This window comes from Bidens hawaiensis, unplaced genomic scaffold (genome assembly GCF_021521415.1).
Source record: "Bidens hawaiensis isolate Kalapana, Puna unplaced genomic scaffold, B.hawaiensis_p1.1 tig00050016_1, whole genome shotgun sequence".
Classification (NCBI taxonomy): Eukaryota; Viridiplantae; Streptophyta; class Magnoliopsida; order Asterales; family Asteraceae; genus Bidens; species Bidens hawaiensis.
Window position 1 is genome coordinate 93,037 of NW_027498975.1, and position 17,593 is coordinate 110,629.

The 17,593-nt window shown below is 33.7% G+C and overlaps 1 protein-coding gene and 1 pseudogene across 2 annotated transcripts; both read right to left on the bottom strand.

Annotated features, from left to right (window-relative positions):
• Positions 1 to 226: 226 nt before the first annotated feature.
• Positions 227 to 4,062, bottom strand: LOC143598388 (DNA replication licensing factor MCM5-like). Its single transcript, XM_077076615.1, has 18 exons — positions 3,772 to 4,062; positions 3,538 to 3,681; positions 3,275 to 3,454; positions 3,093 to 3,191; positions 2,878 to 3,014; positions 2,690 to 2,795; positions 2,484 to 2,618; positions 2,319 to 2,396; positions 2,132 to 2,236; positions 1,969 to 2,060; positions 1,745 to 1,877; positions 1,569 to 1,664; positions 1,403 to 1,491; positions 1,239 to 1,329; positions 1,039 to 1,148; positions 812 to 941; positions 645 to 746; positions 227 to 545 (listed from the first exon to the last, which is right to left on the bottom strand). The coding sequence occupies exons 1-18, from the start codon at positions 4,060 to 4,062 to the stop codon at positions 462 to 464; spliced, it is 2,202 nt and encodes a 733-aa protein (XP_076932730.1). The 3' UTR covers positions 227 to 461.
• Positions 4,063 to 5,106: 1,044 nt separating this feature from the next.
• On the bottom strand, positions 5,107 to 11,144 carry LOC143598389 (protein ENHANCED DISEASE RESISTANCE 2-like; annotated as a pseudogene). The gene is made up of 22 exons (XR_013147103.1): positions 10,784 to 11,144; positions 10,570 to 10,644; positions 10,412 to 10,465; positions 10,218 to 10,283; positions 10,064 to 10,119; positions 9,832 to 9,908; positions 9,597 to 9,719; positions 9,489 to 9,523; positions 9,298 to 9,401; positions 9,124 to 9,219; positions 8,909 to 8,973; positions 8,271 to 8,342; positions 8,012 to 8,182; positions 7,310 to 7,513; positions 7,160 to 7,226; positions 6,906 to 7,081; positions 6,733 to 6,834; positions 6,607 to 6,654; positions 6,369 to 6,512; positions 5,703 to 5,798; positions 5,524 to 5,625; positions 5,107 to 5,456 (listed from the first exon to the last, which is right to left on the bottom strand). The product of XR_013147103.1 is annotated as a protein ENHANCED DISEASE RESISTANCE 2-like (transcript).
• Between the last annotated feature and the right edge of the window lie 6,449 nt (positions 11,145 to 17,593).

A 17,593-nucleotide genomic window follows, 5' to 3' on the forward strand; every position in this document is an offset into this window, starting at 1 on the left:
ATGAAAAAAAGTCAGAAAGCAATTTAGCGCTTCTTCTATAGATGCAAAGGATTGGTTTTAATGCATTCTAAAGTAAAAATATTGTTAATACATGTATATGAACATAAAATGCACTATTATAGTTATTATTAGTTTGATGACACTAAAAATTTTAAATATGCTATACATGTTAAATATAATCATTTGTCTCTGTATCATATATTCTAAAAACACGGAACAAATATTCAATCTTAACAATTGACGAAAAGCAATAAACAAATTTAGAACCATCAAACCACCCAAGCTTTAGGTTGGATAAACTCAAGACAAAGTGAAAAGTACAGTCAAGATTCAACAAATGACATTACACATCCTTGGCTATTCAAGGTTTCATAATCTTTTCATGTTGTAGCTTCATCACCCAAATTCCAAGTTTTACAGTCTACACTTTAAGCCAAGTTAATTATAATGATAACAAATTTTTAAGCTTTCCTAACAATGACACGTCTTTCTCTCTTGTACTCGACTTCATCCCTCTGATGCATTATTATCAATGCTCTCCTAATCTGTTAAAACAAAATAAAACATCATAAGCTATTATTTATTAAAGAAAACAAAAGGAAAATAAATATACAATCATAAATGACATGGAATTAGAATCTCACAATTGATTCATTGAGACCCATTCTAGTGAGATCATCAATCAGTCTTCTTTCTGATAAATGGCTTCCTATTCCCATCCTTCTCTTTATTTGACTTTCCGCTTGCTGCACACCCATTAATATTATAAACAAAACATTTTAAAGAAAAACAAATTTAAAAGAGAACCGACCTTTATTTCATTTGCCATTTCGGGAGTAAGATTGATATGTTGGTTCAATCCAGATTTTGCAGCATCCATTGTTGAATTGTTGAAAAGCCTAATAGCCTCATCAACATCGTGATTATTTGCAACATTTGACCTAAATTATACAAAGATTTTTTTTAAAAAAAGTTAATAAATTAAAATACTAATTTAAAAGTTTATGATGAATAAACAATGCTTATTCAGCAACTTACAGTCTCATCTTTGCAAGTGACTCACTCAGCCTTACTATAGCTTCCAACTGTCTTACAGTTATTGGTACAGCAGTTGATTCCCCAGTCTCATTTGCCTGACGCCTCATATCCTACATATTTAACAAATAGTAATAAACAAAATTTGATTAATACAACTATTGAACAATAACTAAACAAATAATATTCATCATGACACATACCTGTCTAATTTTAACATAATTTTCCTGCAAGGACGTGGCTGCAGAATCTGATAACCGAGGCTTAATTGTGTCCCGACAATACTGAATATACCTGCAACAAAAAGATTAGTCGAATTACGACTTTACCATTTATGCATAGACCAATCTAACTTCAAAATACTCACTTTTTAAGCCAGTTATCTTCTTTGGGATCTTTAGGATCATTGCTTGCACTTGCAGATGAATGGACTTTAATGATATGACTAGCAATAATCTGCATAACAAATGTAAATTATTTCTGGTTATAAGTTTATGATCCAAATTTGAATTTCAAGAAATTGAATAACCAACCTTGTCTTGACTGAACATTCTAACATCTTTCACGATGAAGATTAAGTCAAATCTTGAAAGAATTGTAGTCTGTAAATCAATGTTATCTTGTGCAGTCTGCAATATAGAGACGCTGTCAGTTGGTTGTAAAATAATTTAAATGAAATTACTATGTTATTTGTGGCTCTTTTATGTACCTTAAGATCATCATAACGCCCTGATGGAGGATTTGCAGCTGCAAGAACAGAGGTTCTAGAATTGAGAACGGTTGTTATTCCTGCTTTAGCAATTGATATTGTTTGTTGTTCCATTGCTTCATGTATAGCAACCCTAATAACACATATTTTTTTTAAATTGTTAGAACTTTAATAAAAATAACAAAGACAGACAACAATACAGTATCTTATGTGTTTAACCAAACCTGTCCTCGGGCCTCATTTTGTCAAACTCATCTATGCAGACAACACCACCATCAGCCAACACCATGGCTCCTCCTTCGAGATAAAACTCACGCTGAATCATCATACACAATTTCATATTAAATAAATAATTAATAACACTAATAAGTAATAACAAAAACTTACAGTGCTATTATCACGAATGACAGAAGCAGTAAGCCCAGCAGCAGATGAACCTTTTCCAGAAGTATATACAGCTACAGGAGCCGTCTTCTCCACAAATTTAAGAAACTATACACAAAACATCAACTAAATTTAGTACTTTAAACTTTTAGTCAAATCAATTAAAAAACAAATAATAGGTTTAACTGACCTGTGATTTTGCAGTAGATGGGTCACCCAAAAGCAAAACATTAATATCACCCCTTAGTTTTACACCATCAGGCAAAGTCTGCATAAACATAGGAAGTGAGCTATAAATAGCTGAATATATAAACAACAAAATTTAACAAATAAAGTTGACTAGTTGACCATGTACCTTCCTTGATCCTCCAAATAGAAGACAAGCAACCGCCTTTTTCACATTATCATGGCCAAATATGGATGGTGCAATCTTAGAGCATATGTTTTCATAAACATTACCTTCTGATGCAAACTTTTTAAATTCTTCAATCTGAAAACATAATTAATAACAAAAGGTTACATGTGTGGTGTTAAAATTTTGTTATAATATATACTAATTACCTCTTCCACAGTAAAACAAGCAGGGCCACCACGAGTCGTTTCATTCGTTTCCTCAATTCCTACTACTCTAATATATGGTTGTCGAACTGCAACTGCTCCTTTGTGACTAGAAAAACGCCAATTTGTTAAGTTTTATAACATAATAAGTTATATGTTAGTGTTGAATATAAAGGCATAAAGAGTATTACTTTGTAGACGATTTAGCCGCTTGGAAAATACTGTAAATTCCCATTATAGTTAACCTTGTACCAGGTACAATTGTTTGCACAAGGTGTCGGTCTACTGATAGAAGCATGTTTCTTGGTAGCTCACCAGTCGGGACATCCTTCATTTAAAAAAAAAACACAAAATGTTGAATTTATGCAAAATGTTGAAATTATCAATAAATCAATAATATTGTTACCTCAGGGTTCTCTTGAAGCTTCAATGTCTGCTGATCAACATACTTGCTTCTATCTGGAACCACAATCCATGGATCAATGGGGCATGGTGTTTCACCCATCTGTGAAATTAAAACGAATTGCATTTAATATGAAAACAGATTCGAATGCAAATAAAAAACAATAGCTAAGCAGATGTAATTACTTGTGCTACATGGTCACATGATCTTGGAACTATGGCTCCACCTAGACCAGGGCGACACGGAACCACCTTCATATTCTTGCAATTCTTACAGACCAAATGCACATAAGTTGCCTTAGCCTTTGTTCTAGATGCAGCAATTGTAATTCCAGAAATCTTAACCAGTTTGGAGATATATTGAGCCTATCATTTGACCATTTATAATAATCAGGGTCACAACAATAACAAAAAATAAAAAGTTTAATAAAAAAAAGTAAAGTACTAACCCCAAGGGATCTCACTGATACAGGATCCTCGTCTGATTTGAGCAAAATCTGAACCTCTCCTGTTTGTGGTTCTTCCATTTCACCGGTTTCTCCGGTGACTCTAGACTTCAAATTGGCATTAACCTCTGCTGCAGCAGTTTCAAACTAACAAAACAGCATCATAAAGAAGTTTAATTAATATCAGACCAATAATATATTGAACGAGTAACCAAATAATAATAATAACATATGTACCAGAGGGAGGTAATCTGAGGGGTTCTTGCGCAGCAGATCTCTGAGATCGTGGTCGTTGTCATAGGTGAGGAGATCTGTGATATTGACCTGGAGGAACTTAGGGTTTTGAATGAGGCTCTCTCTGTAGGGGAAGACGTTGGGCTCGTTGGGCCGGGCGAAGTTACGGATGAACTCCTTCAACTTCCGGAGGACGGTGTGGCGCGTCGCCGCCTGCTCCTGCTCGCCGCCGCCACGTGGAGGGAACTGTGCCTGGTCGCTGTAGTGTACGGCGCCTTCATCCCAACCAGACATTCTCTGTGTGTGTGTAGATGCAGAAAGAAATGGAGTGGAGTGTGTGCGGCGAGGTGTGGTTGTTGCCTTTGCAGCTGCTAATGCTATCTATCCTCCCGCCTTATTTCTTTAGCTGTTTTTTGGCGGGAAGGACATGGCGGGAAACAAGAGACTTTACTTGCTGGGCTGGGCTGGGCTGGGCTGGGCTGGGCTGTGTTTTTTAAAGTGAGATTACACTAAACTAAATCAAACAACTAGGTTTTTTTAATTAATTAAATCGAAATTAGTTTTCATACTAACGGTTTCGTTTTAGGTAGGGATGAGAGCTCGGTACCGATATTGAAAATCACCAAAAGTGAGTGCTAGTTACGAAGACAAAAATCGGTAAAATACCAATACCGAATTGATATCGAAGGTATCCGGTTTGGTACTGGTACCCGGTGTCATTTCTTCATCTTTGGTTTTAGGGGATTCAAGGCACATAGTGACACGCCGGTAACACCCCCACCACCCTCATGGGTAGGCAATTCTACAACGAGAGAAGAGATAGTTGCTTGTGTGTTTTTGTGTGACAGGAGACAACGCCGGGGGGGGGGGAGTCACAAGAACAATGATGCCGGCGATTCGATGTTTGACGCAGGGCCGGCCCCGAGAAAGCAAAAAGAGTTTTGGGCCGAAGACGAAATTTTTTTCGAGCCTTAAGTAAAAGGAGTATTTATTTTGTTTGGTTTAAAAATTTACTTTTTAAGTTGGCTTACTTTGTTATAGTTTGGGTCATGTAAAATTTTTTTGTATAAATATATGATTAAACATGTCTCAGTTGAGGCTAGAACTCATAACCTTTGGGTTGGAAGTCATACTTATTTGCCACCAGACCAAGCTAATGGTTACGTAATTGAGTTTAACATTAAATATACATATAGTACATTACAGTATGCTACTGTCACAGCTGGTATGTCTAAAGTAACTTTTTAAAAATTTTTTTGTATAAATCATTTTAATGCGTTTTGGACCGTTGTTGCAAGCTAGAACAGGCTGTATAGGATACAAAAAAGAAAAGCAAAATGATTTTAAATTCTGGTTTATTTATAAATGCAACTCAAAGTCTCAAGTTATCACACAGTTTTAACGCCCAATAATAGCATGGAAGTGGCCATTGTTTCTCAAGATTCCAAAACATATGCACACAATTACACAAGATATGACCGATAGTTGCGGTTCATGTCGGTTCAAGGTATTATCCTGCATATTGGGAGCTCAACGTAGCCGATACAATCATCATATACACCGAGAGTCGCATCATAACTACCATATTTTTACCATTAATTTTCAAGATCAACCGCAGTATCAAGCCTCACTCTGTTTAACCTAACGGTTCCAAGAATATACTCGGGTAGTTCTTTTTCTTCCTTTCCCTATAATTCATAAAATAACAAAATTATCCAATGAAACAAACCAAAATTAACATATACAAGAATATACCTCGATTAAGATGGCAAGATCAACTACGAGGCTTGTTACATATCCAAGAACCAGACCAATAATACTCCTTGCAACAGATGAAGACCCGATATCAACATCAATCTGCAAAATAAATAGTTTTGAAAAATGTAGAAAATATTCAATTTAATATAAGAGTTATAAAAATAGATAGTATATACCTCCAAAAAGTTATCTTGTCTTAAATAGTGGCAAGTTACAGCTTTCCCCAATAAGCAAGCTTTTGTACCGACCGCACGTTTCACCATCCAATACCCCTGTTTGCCATTTTGCTACTCAATATCGTAATAACATGAATCCAAATTTCTTTTATTTTAAAGAAAATAATAATAAATAATTACAGTTTTCGTCCTTTAAGTTTATACCATTCAGAAATCATCCTTGAACTAAGTAAATAACACAAAACATCCATTATGTTTTTAAAAATTTTGCATGTTTCATACTTTTCACTAATGAGCATTGAATTTTCAGTTAAACCTAGTCATTACCTTGCACATGAGGATAGTTTGGTCTTTCAAAGTCCAATTTTAGAAATCTAAGAAAAAAGTGATATATGCTATACATTTAGAGTCCAACATAAAATGAGGCAAAGGGTTAAATGACCAAATTACCCCTCATGTGCAAGGCACGTGACGGTGTTTTACTAAAAGAACTAATGTCCGTTGGTGGAAAGGACAAAATGTGCAAACTTTTTAAAACATAAAGGATGTTTGTGTTATTTCCTTAGTTTAAGAACGATTTCTAACAATTGGTATAATAAACCAAAGAACAAAAGTGTAATTTACACTAGAAAAATAATGACATCAAAATATTGGATATAAACATACCTGTACAATGCTCGGAATCAGTTTAAACCTTGCATCACGAAACGCATCATTCCCATCAATAAATTTGCCCAGCAATGAGTTTTTATTTACAGGCCTGTCCGCAGCATAATATAGAACTAGGCTGTAGTTTGGTTTAGCCGGAACCTAGAAAAAGGGTAATAGTGTAAAATTACAATGACCCCAAGAAGCATTAATCAAGATTTAAATGGGTTAGGGTTAAGGAGGTCAATTTGCATACCTGAAGATTCACAACAAGGATGAACGGAAGTTTTTTCCCAGCTTCCGACTGTAACACACACAATAAAAGACATAAACTGTTGCTGTTTAATATTAATAATAACTAAAAAAATGATGAATAAAGTACCTGAACAATGGATTTGGGATGCAAAGCCACTTTACTTCTAGAAGTTTCTAGCTTAAACCAGTCAACTGCTATAAGCTTTAGAAGCGGATCCCCTCCGGCTACCTGAAGGTAATTAAAAGTAATTTATAACTGAAAAAATATTACATCCTTAAAAAAAACAACCAAAAAGTCACCTTAGCACTGTCTTTCAAGTACGTCTTTCCACGAATCTTAAACCCGGACCCACTTGGAGATGTCCAACAATTTGAATCACTCTCACTCTTCCCTTTTTGCAACGAACCACAAAATTCACTCGAATCAAGATTGACGGGGTCCACGTTTGTATCTAACTCATTGTTAGCATCCTTGGCTGATTATACAAAAATATATATATATAAATTAGTAATCACAAAATGTAACCAAAAAAAATGTTTTTAAGGCTGACTACCTTTCTTTGCCTTTAAAGCCAGGCTGGCAATAGCCCATGAAACATTCTTCAATTTCACTCTCTGGCTCTATAATGTTAAAAAACTACAATTACAACTTACAATACATATTATTTCCATTAATTGATAAAAGTGAAAGAAAGCAAGCAAACCGAGTTGTCAGCTTCAGCATCAACTATCATCATCTTCTGAAGATGAAGACGTGTCAGCAGCAATTGCATCATAAAACTCATCTGCAACTTCTGCATCCTCAAACTCACTAATCGATCCAGAAACATCAGATGCTTTTGTATCCACAAGTGTCATCGATGATTCACATGTAAGTGCAGGGTTTGCTGATATGTACGCCTTTAAACCTAACACATTTGTAAACAATTGAACATTTTATTATCATTATTATTCAGTTTATTGGCAACGCCCTGCTTGCGGTGCGCGCATATAATGTATATATGCGTGAACCCTCAGGTGGGCAAAAGTAAAATTGCACTAATTTTGACATTATTTTACTAATCTCATGAAAATAACGTTAAAAGTGGCGGAAGGTTAATCAGGCATCATGTGGTGGCGTTGATAGCCGAAAGACAAGGGCACATGCACCAATCAGCCGGTGTCCCGATGATTGAGTGCTATGTGCCTTATGTCCAAGGCTTGATGCAAAACTACTATCGAGCCGGGGGTCTCACCGGAAGCAGTCTCTATATCCCTATGGGATAGAGGTAAGGCTGTCTACATCTTACCCTCCTCAGACCCTACCATAGCATTGCTATTGATGGGATATACTGAGTACGATGATGATGATGATGATGATGATTCAGTTTATTGGCATGAAAACAAAGACTTTAGTATTTACTAACCCGACACTTGATTCAACAAGGCAAAAGGAATTGACTTTTCAAACTTTGAGCATTGATAAAGCTTCCATTTAAAATAACCTCTCGATTCTATCTCTAACATATGTGTAACAAGACATCTATCACCATTTGATCCCGAGTCACCTCTTAGACTCCTAATCTCCCAAGAAGATGCTGTAATTCAAAAATATGAGAATTGTTATGATATATAAAAAAGTATTCAAATAAAATTTAAAATAAGAAAATTTATAAAATAAGTTACGGTTAATTTTTATCCGCCGATATCCCGATTTTGTAGGTCGTTTCTTGTGTATTGCTGGAAACTGCAAGATTGCTGCATCATACATTTAAATCTTGTAAGTTTAACTTGCGTATATAACATATAAATAACTAAATACGTTTATTCACTTTAGCATGTAACGAACAGAACAAACACGAACTGAGCATGTTCGTGTCCGTTCTTTAACTATAACAGAGCAAACTATCGAGCATGAACAATTAAACACACAAGATTTTCTTGTCCGTGTTCAATCATTAAGAAAATGAGTGTGTTTGTGTTCGTTTATGTTTGTTTGTTTGTTAACAGTATAAATGAATAGTTCACGAACGTAATTGTACAGATGACCAAAGTAACTGAAACAATGTGTTGGGTGTAAAAAGTTACTATAAATAGACTAAGTTGTAAGATACCTAAAATAATTAAATGAATATATTAACAAATGTAAACGAATGAACAAAAATTAACGAACATAAATGAATGTAAACGAACAAACATAAATGCATTTAAATGAACGAGACATGTGTACAACTGTACATGCTCATTCATTTATCAACTAAACAAATTTCCTACTGAACGATTCATTGAACGTTCAGTTCGTTTACAAGCCTATATTCACTTACTGTATGTCCCATCTTGTCCACGAAACCATTGCCTAGAAAATATGAAATCGCGCTTAGACTGCCACCTATAACAACAGCACATCAGTTTTTGACTGATGACGTATGAAAAAGAAACGAGTTAAAGTATTAAAACTACATAAAAAAACTGTGCAACCTAGTTACTACAAGATCAATAAAAGTGTCATAAAATGTGTCTAATTGAAGAAGTGACACACCTACTTAAGGATCGGGGATCATAAGATCCATACACAACATCCGAATGACCACTTAAAGAATCTACAATTTCTAAATCACCGGTCAACGAATCCCACCTGAAAATTCGCATGCTAGTCAACACAAAAATAAATTATTAAAACAATAAAATGAAAATAAATTCAACATCATCATACTCGTATCTCCGAAGCCGATCAAGGTTCAAAACAACCTCAAAAACTGTATCAGGACTTGCATCAACAACACCAACCGCCTTCACGAGTACGGTTTTTCTGACCGGCTAAGATTTTACAAAATACATAAAAAAATTATTAGTTTATATCAAATTTTGTTATATACACACAATATGTATGTGTAATACAAGTACCTTATGGTCAGACACATCCTCAAAGATTCTGACACCTGAAATCAATTATATTATTACAATTTGCACTAAAAATATGTAAACAATAAACGAGAGAATATAAGTTAATACCGTTGACTGTGCGGACACATCGCCACTCATGTGCTTCAACTACATCCGCAGCATCACCTTCGAAGTCATTTGGTCTTTGATGTTTACCTAAGTTTAATGATCTTCTAACAAGTGTCTCGGGACCTACAATAGAGTCAAAGTTGACTGGTCAATATCCTAAAAGGTCAAACCTTTTGTAGTAAAAGATGATGTATGAAGAAAACTAGAATTAGTATAATTACCAAACTGATCTTACCATGTCCTATTCTTATTAACTTCTTTAGATCATGTGCGTATCGCCTTACCCTAGGTCGGCGTCCTTCAAGATCAATCCTTTTTAAATTGTTAAATAAGACCATAAGTATAAATGTGTAATGATGCAATATAGTGTCAAAAATACTACACAAATTAACTAAATCATATTTTTTAGGAATAGACAAGTACTATAAATTAACATATGATATTTATAGAATAAAGTGAAAGCATACTCATCCTCCACGCTCAATCTGTTTCTGGTAGAACCTTGAGAAAGCTCAAACTCGGCCTGATTATGATAATTCAAGAAAAAATGAACAATAAATCACTGTAACGAAAAGAAATATATGTGAATTAGATAACCAATGATTTCGCAATTACATGTACCTGTTGTTTTGCTTGATCAAATGCTTCCATCCATTTTCGTGTTTCTCCAGCCGTAGCACAAGCAATCTTAAACAATCAAATAAAAATGCACAAACGTTCATCAATCAGTTTAACAAACCCATATGATTTTAACTATTTTGAGTAGTAACATATTGCATTTGGCCATACTATAAATAACAACAAACATCACTTACTTCTCCTTTCTTTTCCTCATCCAACCGATTATAAAACCTTAGAACATAAAGATCCTATAAAAAATGGGACAATTCAAACAAACAAACAAAGTAGTTAAATTTCACATCAACCGTAACAAAACACGTAACGTAACAACAATATAAGCCATCGATCTTACACCATCATTGACCCTCCTTCTTCCTAGCTCCTCCACCATAAGTGTATTCCCAACAACACCTCTCCGAATCGGTTTCTACATAGAAAAACAAAACAATCACTTCACTACCCACTAATCACTAATAATAATAATAATAATATTCCAAAGAAACAAAACTAGACTTGAATAATAATAATAATAATAATAATAATAATAATAATAAAATAAGACATACAATGCCAGGGTTTTCATGTGGATCACGTTTATACATCATGACATATTTGCCTCGAATATAGAGAAACCTCAGATGACAGAACTCACGCCCAATTGAATTGGTACCCAGATGATAAACCCACCCAAAATACTCGAACCGGGTCCGACTTGACCCTTTATCCTCCGTCTCGGACCCTCCACTTTCCGATGACCCGCCTTTCTTCGTCACCGGCGGCGATTCCATCTCCGGCAATGGGTTTTCAACAAATGTTTTGAGTTTTAATATTTAGATCGTGAATGACAAGATGGGTATACTGAAACCCTAATAATTGTGGGTGATGCTGATTGTTATTATTGGGATTTTGGGGAGATGGAAGATGAAGGAACAATGAATGAGGATGATGATGATAATTGACAGGTGGTGTGGAAGATGTTAGACGAGTTTAATATTTGGGTGGCTTTTGACAGGTTGGGTATTTTATAAGGGTGTGATTTGAAATTTAATTTTTTTAACTTTTAGGTTAAGGTTGGATTAGGGAATAATTAAGCATTTGACATCTGTCAGCGATGGGTGGGGAGTTAACAATGATATGATATCCTACTTTTTGACGTAGATATCGTTCGTAATTAAGTAATAATAATAATAATACTAATTTATTAGATGGTTGATTAAAAATGATAGACGGGTAAGTTGATTGAAAAGTTGTTGAATAGTTGCGGGTCTAAAAATTTTTAATTACTTATAAACGTTTATAGTAATACGAGCATGTTTAATATATAACAAATTTAACATGGGAAACATGACACTTATATAGTAACGATTATAATAAGTATTAATAAGTGTTAGCGGCTAAGCTGTTACACGTTAATTGTGATAAGGCTAAACTTTGATTTTTTTATTTTTTTTATGATTATTGATTAATTACTTTGGTGTGGAGATGATCTACATTTATTTTGAAGTGTTTAAATTGAAAATGACAAAAGGTATAAACTGAGATCAATAAAAGGATGTATAAAATATATGAAATGTTATGGGTGTCCGAGAGCCACACTACCAAGTTTTAGAATAAGAGAAACATTAAAAATAAAAAAAGGTATTAGAATAGTTTATTACTTTATTTGCATTTATGTGATTATTTTGTATTGTTATATTTGTCATAGTTTCTAGTCATGTGACAGAGGCATTTGTTTTTATGGTGGTATAACGAGTGTTAAGTGGCATTTGGTGGTATGGTTTTTCGAAGGAATATTTAAGTCAAACTCTAAAGTCAGTGTGGATCCAGTTAAAATAACAAAGTCTGACCATAGTAGGTATCGGGACTTTCCAAGTTCGAAAAGTGTGTTAATCTAAATACAAAAAAGTTATCATTCTAGAAAAAGAAGTAAATGTAATCGTGATATGCAATATTTTAAAAATCATATGATCGAGGTAATTGTGATATACTTCAGTGTTGTAAAAGTCGGATTCCAAGATACTCGGACATCAACCTTGCCGCCTTTTCCCAGCTCGGCCACAATTACTCGCCAAGGTCCAACTCAGTTAAAAGTTGAAGTTACTCGGCCTCCAAGGTAAACTCGGCCAAAAAAATTTATTTATTTTTTATTTTTTCTAATTTTTTATTTTTTAAATTTTTTATTGTTTTGTAAAAATATTAAAAATAACAACAAAACATGAATTTTTTGAATTATATTTTTTTATCATATGAATTATACTTATTTTGACATTAATTATGCTTATCTATACTATATATAATGCACCACCCATGGGCAAATTAAGACACTTGATTTTAAGTAAATTACATTTTTTCAAACACATTGTACAACCTTAAATAGAGGCATAGTAGACATTATAACACTAAATTTATCGTTTCTTTCATTTCCCTCAACTTTAATCAACATTTGGAAATTTAAAGAATAGTTACCACTTTGATCCCTCATCTTTTAACTATATATTATTTATAATTTCACTTTTAACTCAAATTCCCCCATGATTTTTAAACGGTCATAACTTTTTCATACGTTAATATTTTTTTTTTAAAATTGCACCATAAAAACGAGTATTTAATTCTCTTTAATTTGAGTATGATATTGTCATAGTTTGTTTTCAGTTAAAAAAATAACATCTTACGTATAGTCGTTTGTGGTCCGGTTTTGATGGTTTTAAACTAAGCCGTGAGCCAAGCCGTTTTTTGACATCGAAAACTGAAACCAAACCGTTGAAAATTATAACCCAACAAAAACAAACGATTAACAATGGTTAGATTTCGATTTCATTTGTACTTCGCTACTAATTTGAGTTTAAAATAAGAATTCTTAATCCACGGTTTTAAATTGAACGATGAGCACCCAAAAATCTCTTACGTGATTATTAAGGCATGTAGTTCCCGCTGCATCGCGCGGACACTCGTCTAGTCTTAACATATATATAAAATCCAATATTTATTTTATGTTATATTTATCATATCCGAGTACAAGCCGAGTACTCCTTACAAGGAGGTCGGCCGCCTAGAGACTGTCTAACAATTTTTACAACATTGATATACTTATATGAATATCTTCGCCCTTCTCATTCATCATAACCATCTATATGTCCAGGATTACAATCCTAGATTGAGCCATGATTCTAGGAATTGAGTATGGTAAATATAGCAATACAATATAATCATATAAATGCAAATAATAAAAAGAAAAGAATTATGGTAAATATAGCAATACAATATAATCATATAAATGCAAATAATAAAAAGAAAAGGAAAAGAAAAGCAGTTTATTATTGTTTTTAATGCTCATTGACTTAATCCTTGCAAGTGGCTAGAGGACCCATTACCGTGTCACCGTGTCGTCAAAGAAAAACGTATTTTAATATAGCTTCAAAAAAAATTCCAACCATGAAATCGGCATATTTTAATATGGATTTTAATGTCAATAAGTTTGTGCTGAATTGTTTAGAAATAGAGTTGATCTTTATATGATGGGATTGTTCATTGTTTCATGCTTCTATTATTTAGTTTCGGTGTTATTGGGTGATGATATGAAAAATAGGCGAGTAAATGACGTTTGATACGATCCTATTATATTAATAAATTTATTATTATTATTTAAGTTTATCTTTTATTTGGTTTCCTTATTGTAGTCAAATCATGTTTCATTATTGGTTATCTTTTTTCTATTTTTATGTCTTTATTTTCCTATATATTGTAATCTTTGTTTGACAAAAAGAATAAGAAAGAAATATTATTTTGGATCTCTTTTCTCTTCTTCTCTTGTGTTCTTGAGAAATTGACGGTTATCTCGAATAAACCGTAACAATTGGTGCTTTCATTGATCCTTAGCCTATATGAATTTCGAAGAACTCTTGGGGGAGTATCCACGATTACCTCTTTTTACCGGATCTAATCTCGCCATATGGATCTCTCAAGCTGAGCATATTTTCTCTTTTACGGAATCTTTGGCGACGAGCGGTTTCCCTATGTCATTGAATCCTTCGATGATGAACCATTCTGGTGGTTCAATGGTTGGCTTCGGAGTTCGGACTTCCTCACATGGGATGATTTCACTACAGCAATGCTTACTCAATTTCACGCTAGTTCCGTCAATGCAATTGCCAAGTCTGATCATGAAACCATTGTTAAGGAGGAAGTTACTCAAGGATTGGGGGATATGACCTTAGACGGGCATGCAATTGGTAAATATAAGCAACAAAGTGGTAATTTGATGGTTAATATTGATGCCAGTCAAATTTACAACAATACAATTAGCTTGTTGGCGTCGACACCGTTAAAAGGTGCAATAAGGCGACCCGTGTTGCGCCCCTTGTGGTGGTTCGTTGACATTGGCCCGAATAACACCGGGAGACTCGAATGGCGGCCACCGTGGTACTATGTTGAGATCGCCCCAGTTGCCGCCATACGACTGGAGTGGCGACCGCCTTGGCAACAACATTCCGTCCTTGAGGACAAGGACGTTTTCAAGGGGTCGTGAATTGATACGATCCTATTATATTAATAAATTTATTATTATTATTTAAGTTTATCTTTTATTTAGTTTCCTTATTGTAGTCAAATAATGTTTCCTTATTGGCTATCTTTTTTCTATTTTTATGTCTTTGTTTTCCTATATATTGTAATATTTGTTTGACAAAAAGAATAAGAAAGAAATATTATTTTGGGTCTCTTTTCTCTTCTTCTCTTGTGTTCTTGGGAGATTTGACGGTTATCTCGAATAAACCGTAACAGCGTTCATTAGTTGATTCTTGAACTGAACGAGTTTTATCTTACTACACTGTCGTGCCTTCTGGCGTGGTTCACGAGCGTTGGCATTGGGTGAGAGATTTCCCCATATCAGAAGACGAATGCATCCCGATGTGATAAATTAGTCAATATCTCATTTAAATGATTCATTCAATTCGGATTTTAATAAACATAAACAAACCAAATACTTTTATTTATTGCTTTAACTTGATAAATATAAATTATATAATCATGATAAATAAATTATTAAAGATAGTATACACTGTAAGTTCTATAATCTTATAAATAATAAAATGACTCTCTTTCGACACCCTAAATTGTTATTATTATCTATATATACTATTAAAGCAAAATCACATTCTACATGTCATTCAACTAGAATAGCCAACTAGAATGTCAATTAATACTATTAGCATTTATAGAATTACTAACAAGTAGAAATGTAACTTTAAATGATATTAACTGAGGTTTTTTAAATATTTATGAATTATAAAATTTTATTTATCATTATTTAATTTTTATGAATTTATAAGATATATTTTATTACGTGTATATATAAAATTTAACTTTTTTGCTATATTTTTTTAACCACTCATGTATTACACGGGCTATACCTTAATTTTTAACATTATAAATACATATCATACAATGTTTTGCATTACGATAATGTGAGCGTGTTACAATAAATAAACACAAAAAAGTAGCATACGTTTTAGAAAAAGAAATGGAACCTTTCCATTTACAAGAAAAGCCCCATAAGAATATCAAAATTCAATGGTCAACGGTCCCCTAGCCACTTGCAACCATAGGATTATTAGGATGTAATTACGTGGGAATTTCGTGTCGAAAGTGCCACCTAAACATCAAATCATTTTCACACAAACTCATATACACGGGTGTGAGTTTACATTCTATATTAATGAAAACTATCATGTCATTCTTTTTAAATAATGACATATTATTATTACTTAATAATAATTTAAAGAAATATATTCAACTACGAATAACTACTACTAAAATTAAAATAAAGAAACGGCAACATATGTTTAAAAAAAACATATGTATATATATATACTAGGTTATAAACCCGTACACTACATGGGATTGGGTATAAAAATGTTGTATAAAAATACCGAAATTAATAAAATTTGATAACAAATAAATACATATTATACGAATACTTAATTTGCAATTTAAGTATTAATTTACATTTGCAACTTACAAACTAGACCATTAGTATACTAAATTATACAAAATGTTTTACTATTTTGATTAGAACATACTACTTAAAAAATTCTCGCTCTCAGCTGCGATATCATCCGCTTCTACTATCCATTCACGGTTATACAACTTCAACAATTAAAGTTACAATAAAAGATCTAAATAAACAAACAAAATGGTGAATGGCGAACCAGGAGGGGTCTTGCAACACATGTTGTGATTGTCGATATTAGTTGTTCATGTAATTCTGATAATTAAACCTCTACTTCAGTTTTGCAAAACTTGGTGCATATTAAAGAAAGACATTATTTGGTTACAATGAGAAACATAGCAAAGCTTGATGTAATCGTCTATGTTAGTGACTTTCAAATGAGTGATATATGTCATGTAACAGCAGTTGAGACATTTAAAGCTTTTAGGGATGCATTATTATTTAATGTAATAAGTCAAGAGATAATGAGTCTTTATTTCTTCAATAAAGTAAAGAGAAATTAAAACCAGTTGGTAACCTTCACCGTTTACTAAGATATGATAAAGAGTTTAACCCGTCCACCGGCTCATTCCAACTGCTTTCTTCTCGTCACAAGATCCAAGGAAAATGTGGTTGTTGAACATAGATAGTAATACGGTTATGCTAGTTGTAATTATTAATTATCAAGCATGCTTACATGTAGATGAAGCAACGCCCAAAAGACTACCACGAGTGAGACACATCATGACAATTGAATCATCTATCCTATCATTGGACATGAAAGAAATTAACACGAGTTGCAAAATGTAACTTACCTTCACCTTTTTGTTATTGCAAAAGTGATTTGTTTTACCATATTTGAAAGTATGTTACGTATAACAAACCTATGGGATTTCCAATATGATTGCAAGCTATGATAAGCAGAAAAGCTAAAAGCAATGCTTGGCCCAACACCCTTTATGAATAAGAAATAGTTAATGTTGTAATTAAGATAACTCCTTTCACGCGGTGCTTCACAGCGCGAACCGGTTTCTTAACTCCTTTCACGCGGACGGCTCTTTAGCTATGCTTACCGTGGACTTCTCCAACGCCTTTAATATGGTCGACCGCACAGCTCTTCTCCGAGAGGTTCATCATCATTGCCCGTCTATCTATCTATGGGTCCAGTTCCTTTATGCCCAGCCGGCTAGGTTGTACGTTGATGATAACTGTATAGGGGCTACTACTGGGGTTCAGCAGGGAGACCCCCTTGGGCCCCTCCTCTTTGCCTTAGCATTACACCCTCTTGTTCTCCGGGTACAAAATGACTGTAACCTCCCATTTCATGCTTGGTACTTGGATGATGGGACTATTATTGGTGGTGCCAACGAAGTCGCTAAAGCCCTAGACA